Raw genomic sequence first — 12066 nt, 5'->3', positions numbered from 1 at the left:
GGGAAAAATTCCATATTGGGGAGCGAACTTCCTTCAAGCATGCAAGAACACAGATGGACAATGCAGTCAAGTCCCCTAAAGGAATGGGCTCAGAGAACTGGTAAATGGAATATGAATCACTCCCCTGGCACCACCCCCTCGGGGAGATCCATCACCCCCTGTGGAATGCCCAAGGTCCGGCACAAACCAAGAGCAGCTGGCTTTTTCCACTGGGCCCAGATTTAGCTGTATGTTTCTAACTTGGCCCGCTGCACGTGGTGGGGAAAATGGGGAGGGCATAGAGAGGGTAAAGGAAATTGTTCTAGGTTTGGGGACAGGGAATGCATAAATTGGGTGACTGACAAGGTGCAAACTAACACCTCTATATCGACTGCTTCTAACTGACATCCCAGTTAAGGGCTTTTTCATCTATTAAGAGGGTTGGGCTTGAACTTTGAAGAACTGCCTGTTTTAGAAGAAAGCAAAGGAACAAACACTGGCATTTCTCTTGCTCCTGGACCTAACACTCTGGGTCTCTTTTATTTGTTGATGAAGCTCCCTCATTTCCTTTGTCCTCAACCTGGACTCTTCTCATCTAAGGTCTTCTCTGGCCTGAGTGGATCCCTCTGAACAATCATCCCCACAGTACAGTTAATAGAATCAATCAATCCATTGTATTTTTTGGGTGCTTGCTGTATGCGGAACACTGAACTAAGCACTTTGGAGAATACAATAGAATAGAGTTGGTAGAGGTAATCTCTACCCTCAAAGAGTTTCAAATCTCTTAACTCAGCTTGTTTCCGTTTTCCACTTCCAATTCAGACGCCAATCACCTGAGGAGGAACTCATCTTGCGTGCTGCCTGTTTCATGAAGCCCCATATCTGCATCCAGACTACACACATGGCAACACATCCCTAAGCTTCCCGTGATCTTTTCCTTCTCAAGAGATGCAATATTAACAATCTAGCCCAATATTAACAACTCCTACTTCTCCAGCAGCTAGGATCTCCATTTCTTCAGCAGTGAAGCCTCCTCCAGAGATAAAGATTCTATTTGCTTCTCCAGAAAATTACAGTTCAGGGTTCTAAATAGGCACCTAGGACAGTCAGTGCTCTGCATAAAGTAGTTGCCCCATAGAGCAGACTGCCTAAAGTAGTACAGGCTATGTACACAACGGATGCCCAACACAGTGCTCTACACATAGTAAGTGCCCAGAAGATGCAGTAGTTAGAATACAGTAGGTCCAATAATATAGATGCAATATTGAAAGTCAGGCCTCAAATCACTTCACTCTGCTTTTGTAACAAAGAAGAGTAGCCAGGTGTGCTTTTCGCTCAGAACAGTGCTCTACATAGAAGGCACCCACCACTGTGTGGTTGATGACAGTGTTTCCAGGGGACCAATGTTCTGCAGGCAACAGTAGGGTGGCCAATGGAAAGAGCACAGGACTGGGAGTCGAGACAGGGGTTCGAGTCTTAGCTGGACCAGTCACTTAACCTCCCTAAGCCTCCGTTTCCTCATCTGTGAAACAAACCACGGGTGGGATAGAGACTGGATCTGATTTCATAATCTTATATCCACTCCAGAACACTGCATATAATAAAAGCTTAGTAAATGCCATAATTAGTGCTTTCATCACATCCATTCATCGGTGACTTGGCGATCCCCCCTATTAAAAAGGCTACATCATAATATTGTGATAGGCCTCTGTGGCTTGACGCATTGTAAATCAGGTTTGACAATGAAGGAACTGTGGACCTCACCCTCTGACCGGAACTTATCGAAAAGGAGATATTGTCCAAGATGGCCGGACCTCCATCTAGGTACTTGGCTGTGAGGTCCTGGACGGTCATTTGGCCTCCTGAAGGCCAGTTCTTCTCTCTCTTCACATGCTGGTTCTCAATGATCAGGACTCCAGAGATGTCTTTGTTCTTTGCTGGGTGGGTGGGCCTGTGCTCCTCGGTTGGCATGTCGATGAATTTAAATACTCTGCTCACAGACCGCATCTGGAAACCAAAATAAACAACGTTCGAATGCTGTTTCCCAGGCCGGTGCCAAGGGCTCTAATGGGTCTGATTGTTTCTGAAAACAAAGCTCCCCTTTCCAACCCGACAACGTCGGGCGGGATGTAAACTAATCGGAAGCAAGCTTTCAATGATTTAACAGGAAATAATTGGCCATAATTAAAAGATTAATGGAGGAATAATTAGTCATAGGCCCTGTATCAATGGACTTTGGACAAATAGGTTAGAGATTTTCATGACCATTAACATTTGAAGCAATACAATGAAAAAGAGGTAACTAAGCTTTATGCCCATGGGAAGAGCCGAGGTGAGAGAGAAATATTTTCCATCGTGAGCAGTGTTGCCCAATTGCCCAAATACAATATGATGGAATTTACTGGCTTTCAAAACAACTTTCTTGTGCCCGATCTTTAGGCAGCATGGCTCAGTGGACAGAGCACGGTCCCGGGAGTCAAGAGACCTGGGTGATAACCCCAGCTCTGTCATTGGCCTGTTGTGTGTCCTGGGGCAAGTCATCTTTTCTGTGCCTCAATTTCCTCATTTGTAATTTGAGATTAAGATAGCTGCTCTCCTTTTCCTACTTTCTAAGACTGTGGGACAGGGACTATGTCTCAAATGTAATTATCTTGTGTATAAGCACAATATGTAGAACATAGTAAGTGCTTAATAAACATCGAGATTAATTGTCAGCTGGAAGATGGAGATTCCTGTTTCTTCAGGCATTTGAATTTCATTTTAGAATAATTTTGGAACATATATTGGTCATTTGTACCTATTTATGAGAAGCACCAGGCCTAGCGGAAAGAGCCCGGGCCTTGGAGTCAGAAGATCTGGGTTCTAAGTTTTCTACCTTTTCTCACTTGATCCTCTCTATTTCTGTAGCAGAAAGAGGGAAGTGTCTTTCCCTCTTCCTTGAAAAAATTTATGACTATGGAATGGATGGAATGTTTCGACTCTGACCTTCTGAAGCAATATGAATTGCCCCATTTGGTGTTAAACTTAATTATGATGCTAGGTTTCACAGTTGATTGAATGAGAGCGAGAGAGAAAGAGGTTGCACATTGCCTCAACCAGCCTCCACTTTGTCTAGTGACTCGTCTGGACTTCCCATCAATCAAGTCAGTTGAAATTTGAGGAATATGATAGGGGTAGTCCTGATAGGTTTGGGGCATTGATTTTGATTCTCAGAATGATCCATAATGGTCTTTAATAAGGACCCAACTCTGGGAGACAGGCAAGGCACACAAAGCTATTGTTTTTCATCTGCCATTGCTGGATGTTGTATTAAGAAGGACCTTGATAGGGTACACCTGATGTAGCCTGCTTCTGTTACTCTTAATTAATTTTGGACTATGGCTTATTAAATTTCACATGCTACGGTCATTAATGTAATTTCATTTCCCAATCCACATAGAGGCCCCGGTGTTTAACAGGTCTGGGAGGTGAAATAGGAGTGTAAACATCACTAGGAGTTTGTTGTTGTGGTACAACCAAATGGGAACGGAGTCAGGGAGGTCACAATTTTTATGGATTCATGCCTGTTGTACCTAAAAAGAGAAAATACCCTGAAGGGTTAAAGAGATGTGATAAACAAGTGGAAGAAACCAAATTTGCTTTTTAAATTTGATGGGTGAAATGGAGATAAGACTTGCCACATCTGTCTGTGAGCATTATTAAGTAGATGCTTGTCGTGTGTCCGCACATCTGGGTGCAGTTTCTTAGAGCAGCATAGAGCAGTAGAAATTACTTCTGGGGAGGCAGTGCGGCCTAACGGATGAAGCCTGGCCTCAGTTTCTAATTCCAGTTTCCACATTTGCCTGCTATGTAAACTTGGGCAAATCACTTAACTTCTCTATGCCTCAGTTTCCTCAACTACAAACTGGGAATTCGGTACTCATTCATGAGTTCATTCATTCAATCGTATTTACTGAGCACTTTCTTAATGTTCAATACTAAGTGCTTGGAAAGTACAATTCAGAAATAAAGAGAGACAATCCCTGCCCACACTGGGTTTACAGTCCAGATACCTGTTCTCCCTCCAACTTTAAAGTGAGTCCCCATGTGGGACAGGGACTGTATCCAGTCTGATTAACTTGTATTGACCCCCTTGCTTAAAACAGTGCTTGACATATAGTAAATGCTTAAAAAAAGCATAAAAAAGGCAACCAAGATGATCCGGAGGCAGAGCAGCTTCTGTGAGAGGCAGACTGGAAAGACTGGGTTTCTGAAGTTTGGAAAGGCAAAGATAGAGAGAGGACAGGATTAAAGTTCAGAAAATCATGAAGGGTGTGAACAGGGAAAACACAGAATTATTTTTCACCCAATCCCACAATACCACAATGATGGGTACACTGAAGCTTGAAGGTTTCAGGGTCACAACAAACAAAAGAAAACATCCTTCACCCAGCAGGTGGTAAGCATATGCAATTTGTTCCCACAGAAAGTTGTGCAGCTGAAAGTGCTAGAAGATTCAAAAGCAACCTGGAGAGATTCAAGGATAGGCAGTCCAAAATGCACCACTAGAGGAAAGATGGGGATAAAGAGGAGAAAATTAGGGATGTTGGATGATCCATCCCTAACCATGAAGGTGGGTGACAAGCAGAGAGAAATCATCACATGGGATCTTTAAGCCTCTTGGTGTCCCTTATCCTAGGCTGGTCTAAAATGAGATCACATGTTCTCATGTTTTTATTCTCTTTGATACACCACGAATACCGGGGCGGATAATAAATTCCATTGATTTCTCTACTGTTAAGCCAAACACGTTAACTCTCCATGGCATGTGTCTCCTTAAATATTCAAGTCTGAGATCCTGACTTGTGGCCTCCCCTTAATTCTCTCCATCTTGGATTTCAAACTTGGGTTTTCCCCCCTTCCAGTTCCCAGATCAGAGCACTGGATACCCTAGGGCTTTGGAGATAGCGATCCAGACATGGAAGCAGCAATCCACGGGAGATAGAAGCCAGGACTTGGGCATTGACACCCAGGCTCTTAGTAGCATTTCATGGGTCTAATGAGGGTGTTTAATGTGCCCCTGCTCTGGCACTCATGACAGCTAAACTATTCATTTTCTTTACTGCTGAGTGAAAGCTTTTGGGGTGGAAAAAATTTCAGCAGCAAAATAACAAGCTTATTATGTAGTATTCTCATAGGCTGCAAACTTCTCCTGAAGAGTGTAAGCTCCTTGTGGGAAGAGATCACATCTACCAATTCTACTGTATTGTCTTCCCTGAGCTCTTAGGATAGAGCTCTGCACACAGTAATTGCTCAATCAATAGCATTGATTGATTGATTCAGCATACACTATTCAATGGCACTTTAGTGACATATAAGCATTTTTTCCACTAGCAAGGAAGGAGGGCTAAGGGATGTTCTCAATACAGCAGGGTTAGTTTACAAAAAATGGGCAGGATCCTAACTCAAATCAATCAATTAATCAATGCTATTTATTGAGCGCTCACTGGGTGCAAGGCACTGTACTAATCATTAGGGAAAATACAGTGCAATCAACAGTGATGTTTTAAGAAGCTCTTTATTCAGTGACTTTGGCCAATAAGTCAGTGAAAGCTAGTTACTGAAAAGTACTAAAAGCTAATATAAGAAATTAAATTTCATTTTAACTTCAGGAAAATGCCCATAAGCAGCATTGCCTAGTGGACAGAGCAGAGCTATGGGAGTCAGAAGGACTTGGATTCTAGTCCTGGCTCTGCCATCTGTCTGCTGTGTGACCTGGGGAAAGTCACTTAACTTCTCTGTGCCTCAGTTCCCTCATCCGTAAAATTAGTACTGTGACCCTCACATGGGACACGGACTATGTCCAACCTGTTTACTTTGCATCTACCCCAGTGCTTAGTACAGCATATAGTAAACACTTAAACATCATAAGCAAAAAAAAAAAAAAGCAAAACAGGGCAAGGAATGTGTCTTCCAACTCTTTCATTCTGTACTCTCCCAAGTGCTTAGTTCAGTGCTCTGGACAGAGTAAGTATTCGATGAATACAATTGATTGATAGACTGCAAGAACAACTTTGCACCTCTGGGCTCTACACTGCCATCCTGAGAAACCACAAGCAAGAAAGACAGGGATTAAGAGGCAATGTTCAATGTCAACCTTTAGACTCTCCCTGGGCCAATATTTGTTCCTTATCGCTTTGGGATCGGGAAAGGCTGAATCTTGCCTTGGCCACTTATTGACTACTAGGTCCGTGGGTGGCAGAGAACAAGGTTCTCTCTCCTAACCGTAGCGTCCTCTCCCAAGCACTAGGCCCCTCACCGGTGCGGGTCAATGAAACATCCGGTAACCGCACCCTTGCCTCCCCATGTGCTCTTGCCCATCCCGTCCCCACCACCGCGAATGATTGAGCAGCCTCTCCTCCCCACCTCCCAGAGCCCTTGCCCCCAACATGCTCGGGGAGCCAGCCATGCTCCCTCCCTGGAAACCAGCTCCAGTTCTACTCCACACCACTGAGATGACCCCAACCCATCCTGCTTTCCAGCACCCTGGAGGGAAAGAGTACAGCACCGGTAGCATGAGGCCGCATACTAGCCTTGGGAAGGCTAGTAACTCTGGTAGCTGTGGCTGTGGCTGTGGGAAAAACACGGACTCTGAATTATGAGGAGCCTGAAATTCTGCATTGTGCATTTTGTCCTTGTCTCCTAGACCGTCTTACTGTTTCATTGTTCCCGAGGTGTATGCTTCCAGTCTTCTCCCTACCTAAATCCATAAATTATGAGCCTTTTGAGGGACGGGGGTCTGTGTCTGATTCCCACCCGTGTACTCTTCCATCATTTGTTTATTCATTCATATTTATTGAGCCCTTAAACTGTGTGCAAAGCACCGCACTAAGTGCTTAGGAGAGTACAATACAACAGCAGACACATTCCTGCCCTCAGCGAGCTCTCCTGGCCCTTAATACAGTGCTCTGTGCACAGTAAGCACTTGAGAAGCAGCAAGGCTTAGTGGATAGAGCACCGGCCTGGGAGTCAGAAGGTCATGGGTTCTAATCCCGGTTTCACCCCTTGTCTGCTCTGTGACTTTGAGTAAGTCTCTTTGCCTCACTTCTCTTTGCCTCATTTACCACATCTGTAAAATGGGGGTTGAGACTGTGAGCCCACATGGGGCAGGGACTACGTCCAACCTGATTTGCTTGTCTCCATCCCAACGCTTAGATCATTGCCTGGAACACAGTAAGAGTTTAACAAATACCACAATTATTATTGTTGTTGTCCTATGCTGTCGAGTTGTGTCCGACCCATAGAGATGCCATAGACACATCTCTCCCAGAATGCCCCACTTCCACCTGCAATTGTTCTGGCAGCATATCCATAGAGTTTTCTTGGTAAAAATACAGAAGTGGTTTACCATTGCCTCCTTCCGTTCGGTAAATGAGTCTCTGCTCTCGACTCTCTCCCATGCCGCTGCTGCAGCACAAGTGAGCTTTGACTTGTAGCAGATTGCCTTCCACCCACTAGCCACTGCCCAAGCTAGGAATGGAATGAGTAGGCCTCTGCTTGACTCTCCCTCCTGTAATTGTGACTGGTAGAGTACTGGAAACTCTCCAGGTGCGACCCAGAGAGGGGACAATTAGTAGTAGTACTATTAATAGTAAAATACTACTGAGTGATTGATGGAAAAATTGCACCTGAGAACTCATACTTGTTAAACTGAAAGAAACTCAACCACCTGCCTCGACATTCCACCACTTCCTTCACCATCAGAGGGAAACCTAGGATCGACAAAAGTGATTCCATTTTCCATAATACCTTCCAATCCAGCTTGGAGAAAGAAGACATTAGCTATGAATTCGGAAGATACACCCACTATCCACCCACATTAACCAAGCTTCTTTGGACCTCGCCCTGGAAAGAGGGTTGTCGATCGCTTCCACAACATGACATCACAGCCTTAAAAAAATGGGACTGTGGAGTTCCTTCTACAATCGCCGGCTCAAAGCTGGCCAGAACCTGATGACCTGCCATCTGTCCCAGCTGCCTGGCTTATCTCCTCTCCACACTTTCTTCATCCTCGCAACATGATCAATATTTAGCCAATGCAGTGTTTCAGCCAACTTCCAGAGGCAAAAATGGTGCTCGACACAGATAGCTGTGTTACGATCACTTCCACAAGCCCTGAAATGGGGTCACTGACAACACTGGTCAAAGCATTCATTGTTCTTGCTTCATCCTGAAGTTCACCCTGAGGAATAGGGGTGGCAAGGTTCTTTAGCCACTAGTCTAGCCTGTCGCTCTCTCCCTCGGTTTCCCTGCTGGTAAATGTACTTCGCTCTTTGTGTTGAAACAAGGTCATGCCATGTTATCTCACTTCCCGTCTGGCTGGATTATTTTCCTGGCGATTTTTCCAATTCATTTCATCTGAGCTCTAATTTCACTCTTCCCCGGCTCAACCTTTCCATGTGGAATGGGAGGCGGGTGGTACCATGGCTCGTCACCCTAAAGGTTCTCCTGGATGGAAATGCAAATTTCCATGAAAGCAGAAACAATCATGCAGTTTGATTTGATACTGGTCTCATGCTCCTTTCTCCTTCAGTTGGTTTGAAAAATGCAATGTTAGTTGGAAAGATCTTCCTGCTGAAATGCACCAATTGATGAATCCGTGACAATGAATGGCGTCCTGATCTTTCCTCTGAAACATGGTTCATTTTCAGTTCTTGAGCCTATTCTTGTATGGCTTCCTACTCAGACTCTCATCTGATCACTGTAGTAGCAATAAGACCATCCTGGAAAGATACCTCCACATCTTATAATGACAATGATAATAATGACAATGATAAAAATAATAATAGTGGTTTTTGTCAAATGCAACTTAATGGGCCAGATGCTCATGGTGGATACGATATAATCGGATCAGACAAAGTCTCTGCCCTAAATGGACTGCTGCTGCATCTGAAGAGGAGACACAGAAAAATTAAGTGATTTGTCCAAGGTCACATAGCAGGCAGGGGGTAGAGCCATAATTAGATCCCAGGCCTCTTGACTCCCAAGTTTGTGGTCTTAACATTAAGCCACACTTCTCTTCCTCATGAAATAAATGAATGGTCTTTCCAATCTTTTTTTTACTTTAGGGCTATCTGTTAACTGGTTTCTATATTGCCTATTCCACATGGGGCTCAAAGTCTTAATCCCCATTTTACAGATGAGAGAACCGAGGTACAGAGAATGAAGTGACTTGACCAAGGCCACACAGCAGACAAGTGGCAGAGTTGGGATTATTGGTTGGTATTTGTTAAGCGCTTACTATGTGCAGAGCACTGTTCTAAGCGCTGGGGTAGATACAAGGTAATCAGGTTGTCCCACGTGGGGCTCACAGTCTTAATCCCCATTTTACAGATGAGGTAACTGAGGCACAGAGAAGTTAAGTGACTTGCCCAAAGTCACACAGCTGACAAGCGGCGGAGCCGGGATTCAAACCTGTGAGCTATGACTCCCAAGCCCAGGCTCTTTCCACTGAGCCACGCTGCTTCTCTGGGATTAGAACCCAGGTCCTCTGACTCCTGGGCCCATATGGGCTCCAAGTTTTCTTTCCCATTTTACAGACGAGAGCACAGAGAAAGAAGTGACTTGCCCAAGGTCATACAGCAGACGAATGGTAGAGCTGGGATTAGAACCCAGGTCCTCTGACTCCTTGGCCCACTACGCAACACTGCTTCCCCCTTTACCTTTTGGCTGAAACAGCCCCATTCAGAACTTGTGTAGAATTGATGGCCCTTTGTAACCATCAGAAAGGACATCCTAATCACCCGGAAATTGATGGATAAGCCTCCACGACTGGTCCTTGATCAACGATGCTTTAGGCCAGAAGGCAGTCTGCCTTAAAGTAAGGACCAAAAGACTGTAAAACCGCCCTCAAAATCCTCCATAAATGTAAATCATTAACAATGTAAGATAGATTTCTAATAAAACTTCTCCAGGGACACAGTACACTCTAACCCTTCAGTAACTTATTAATTGTTTTTCCTCCTATCAAGAGTAAAGATCCAGTTGCCACTACTAATTCTCTGTATGATCAGAGGAATTTTTTATAACTAGAAAGAACAGCATTCGCATAAATGTAATCCTAGCCTTTGATGTAGAGCTAATTCTAACCTTGATGTTGGGGAAGGGAAGAAAATAGAATGCCTCGTTCCTCGGGGTGAGAATATTTAGTGAGGAAAGTAATTACTTGCTATGAAGGAGAAGGATTAATTCACTTGAATCATAAATGATTTCAGATTTGTTCTCAACCTTAATTTAAAAAGCTCGCTAATCCTGGTGCTCATGATCCCAATGGTATTTTTTCTTTTGTTTTTAATGGTATTTATTAAGCATCTAAGCACTGGAGTAGTTACAAATCAATCAGGACAGGCACAGTCCCTGTCCCAAACGGTTGCTACATGATGTAGTCCACAGAAGCATTTCCAAGGCAAACTCAGGAGAGACCTCACAGGAAAATGCTGGATAGGGCCTTAATAATTAAGGCCCATTTCAGCTTTTTAACTCTGCTGCCGAAGAACAGCAGAAAGTTTCAAACTAATGGGACAAAAGGGTGGTGAGGGAGATCTTCTGGAAATAAAATGAGTGACTGGTGATTTAGAAAGACAATATCAAGTCCCCAGCAAGGAAAGAATGCATCGATTCAGTCTTCAGTGCAGGCATTTGAAAGTCTGCGGCTGCTTTGTGTACCTATGATGGCATGGAGGCAGAGTTCTTGACAGCTCCTGCCTACAAGCTCTTAGTGAACATGTTCTTTTTGCTTCTCATTCCAGTTTTGAAACTTTTCCTATTCTTCATGAGCGAGAATGCCTTTATAGGCCGGTGAGTAGAGCAAAGAATAATTCCATCAGTGAGCTTCAGCAATCCCGACAGTGGACTCTTTGTGGGCAGGGAACGTGCCTTCCAACTCTTGTTATATTGTTATATTGCACTCTCCCAAACACTTAGTACAGAGCTCTGTACACAGTAAGCCATTCAATAAATGTGACTGATTGATTGATAGGACAAGGAAGGGGCCTTCAAAGGGAGGAGGGAAGGGGATCTCCAAAGGAAGCAGGGAAGAAGGGTGATTAACTCCCCAGGAGGTACCTTGCAAAGAGTAAGAAACCATAATCCAAAGAGAGACAGAGAATGAAGGAATGAAGAAACTTGGAAAGGAAATTGAGTCCTACAGATGATCCCTAAAAAACACAAATAAAGATTCAGGGGCAGAAACTGTTTCCACAAGAGATGAAATAGGAAGCTGAAGAGAGGTAGAGAAAAAACTCAATTTTTCTCCCTTCTCATCATGCTTTCTGTTGATTATCTAGCCAACAAAATGTGTCTAGTCACTTGCTCTTCAGTAGCAGCCCAGAATAAACACTGGAAATGTAAAGGCAAGAGGGAAATGGGAATGGGGTGAGGGACATTCCATTGACATAAAATCTAAGGCTTTCAGATTCCATCCATCTTCCAAATCCTTCTGGAATATCAATAATTACAATTCAGTTGCCAAGCCTTCAGCCACATGAGCTCTTTCCTAGAGAGCGCATCTTTACCTTCACCGACAATCAATCGTTTTTATCGAGTGCTTACTATGTGCAGATCACACTGTATTAAGTGCTTGTGAGAGTATGATATAACAATTAACAGACACGTTCCCTGCATCATTTTCCCCTCTTTGACTGAAAGCACATCATCTGGCACATAGTAAGCGCTTAACGGATACTACAATCGTTATCATCACTGGAATTGGACTGATCACTTGGAAAGATTTGTAACCGCACAACCATCTTCTTCATACCTCCTTGATGACCATCTCATTCACCTCTGGCAATGCTCAGAGTTTACTGAGTTGGAGGAATCACCTGGTGGATCGCAAATGTAATCTGACTCTAATTCCAGGCCTTGTTTCATAATCAGCAAACGAGGGCAAGAAAGAGATGAACAGGACCGTATCTAAAACATGATCCTGCTTGGTTCCAATGGTCCCAGGGAAAGGGTCAGAGAGGGTAACTTCATCCAACTTGATTACCTTCCATCTACCTCAGCATTTAGAAAAGTGCTCGGCACAAACAAAGCGCTTAACAAATG

At 44.0% G+C, this 12066-nt stretch overlaps 1 protein-coding gene and 1 non-coding gene across 3 annotated transcripts in view; both read right to left on the bottom strand.

The window, feature by feature from the left end:
• CFTR (CF transmembrane conductance regulator) overlaps positions 1 to 12066 on the bottom strand; it is a 188949-nt gene that overhangs the window by 23195 nt on the left and 153688 nt on the right. For both annotated transcript variants that reach the window (XM_039913194.1, NM_001242734.1), the window contains 1 exon segment: positions 1744 to 1986. In XM_039913194.1, coding sequence (XP_039769128.1) covers positions 1744 to 1986 — 243 coding nt within the window.
• On the bottom strand, positions 7447 to 7584 carry LOC114814930. The gene has a single exon (XR_003762725.1). It is a non-coding gene; the product is annotated as a small nucleolar RNA SNORA7 (small nucleolar RNA).

The sequence above is a fragment of the Ornithorhynchus anatinus genome, chromosome 10 (assembly GCF_004115215.2).
Source record: "Ornithorhynchus anatinus isolate Pmale09 chromosome 10, mOrnAna1.pri.v4, whole genome shotgun sequence".
Lineage (NCBI taxonomy): Eukaryota > Metazoa > Chordata > Mammalia > Monotremata > Ornithorhynchidae > Ornithorhynchus > Ornithorhynchus anatinus.
This window is presented reverse-complemented; position numbering and strand designations above follow the sequence as displayed.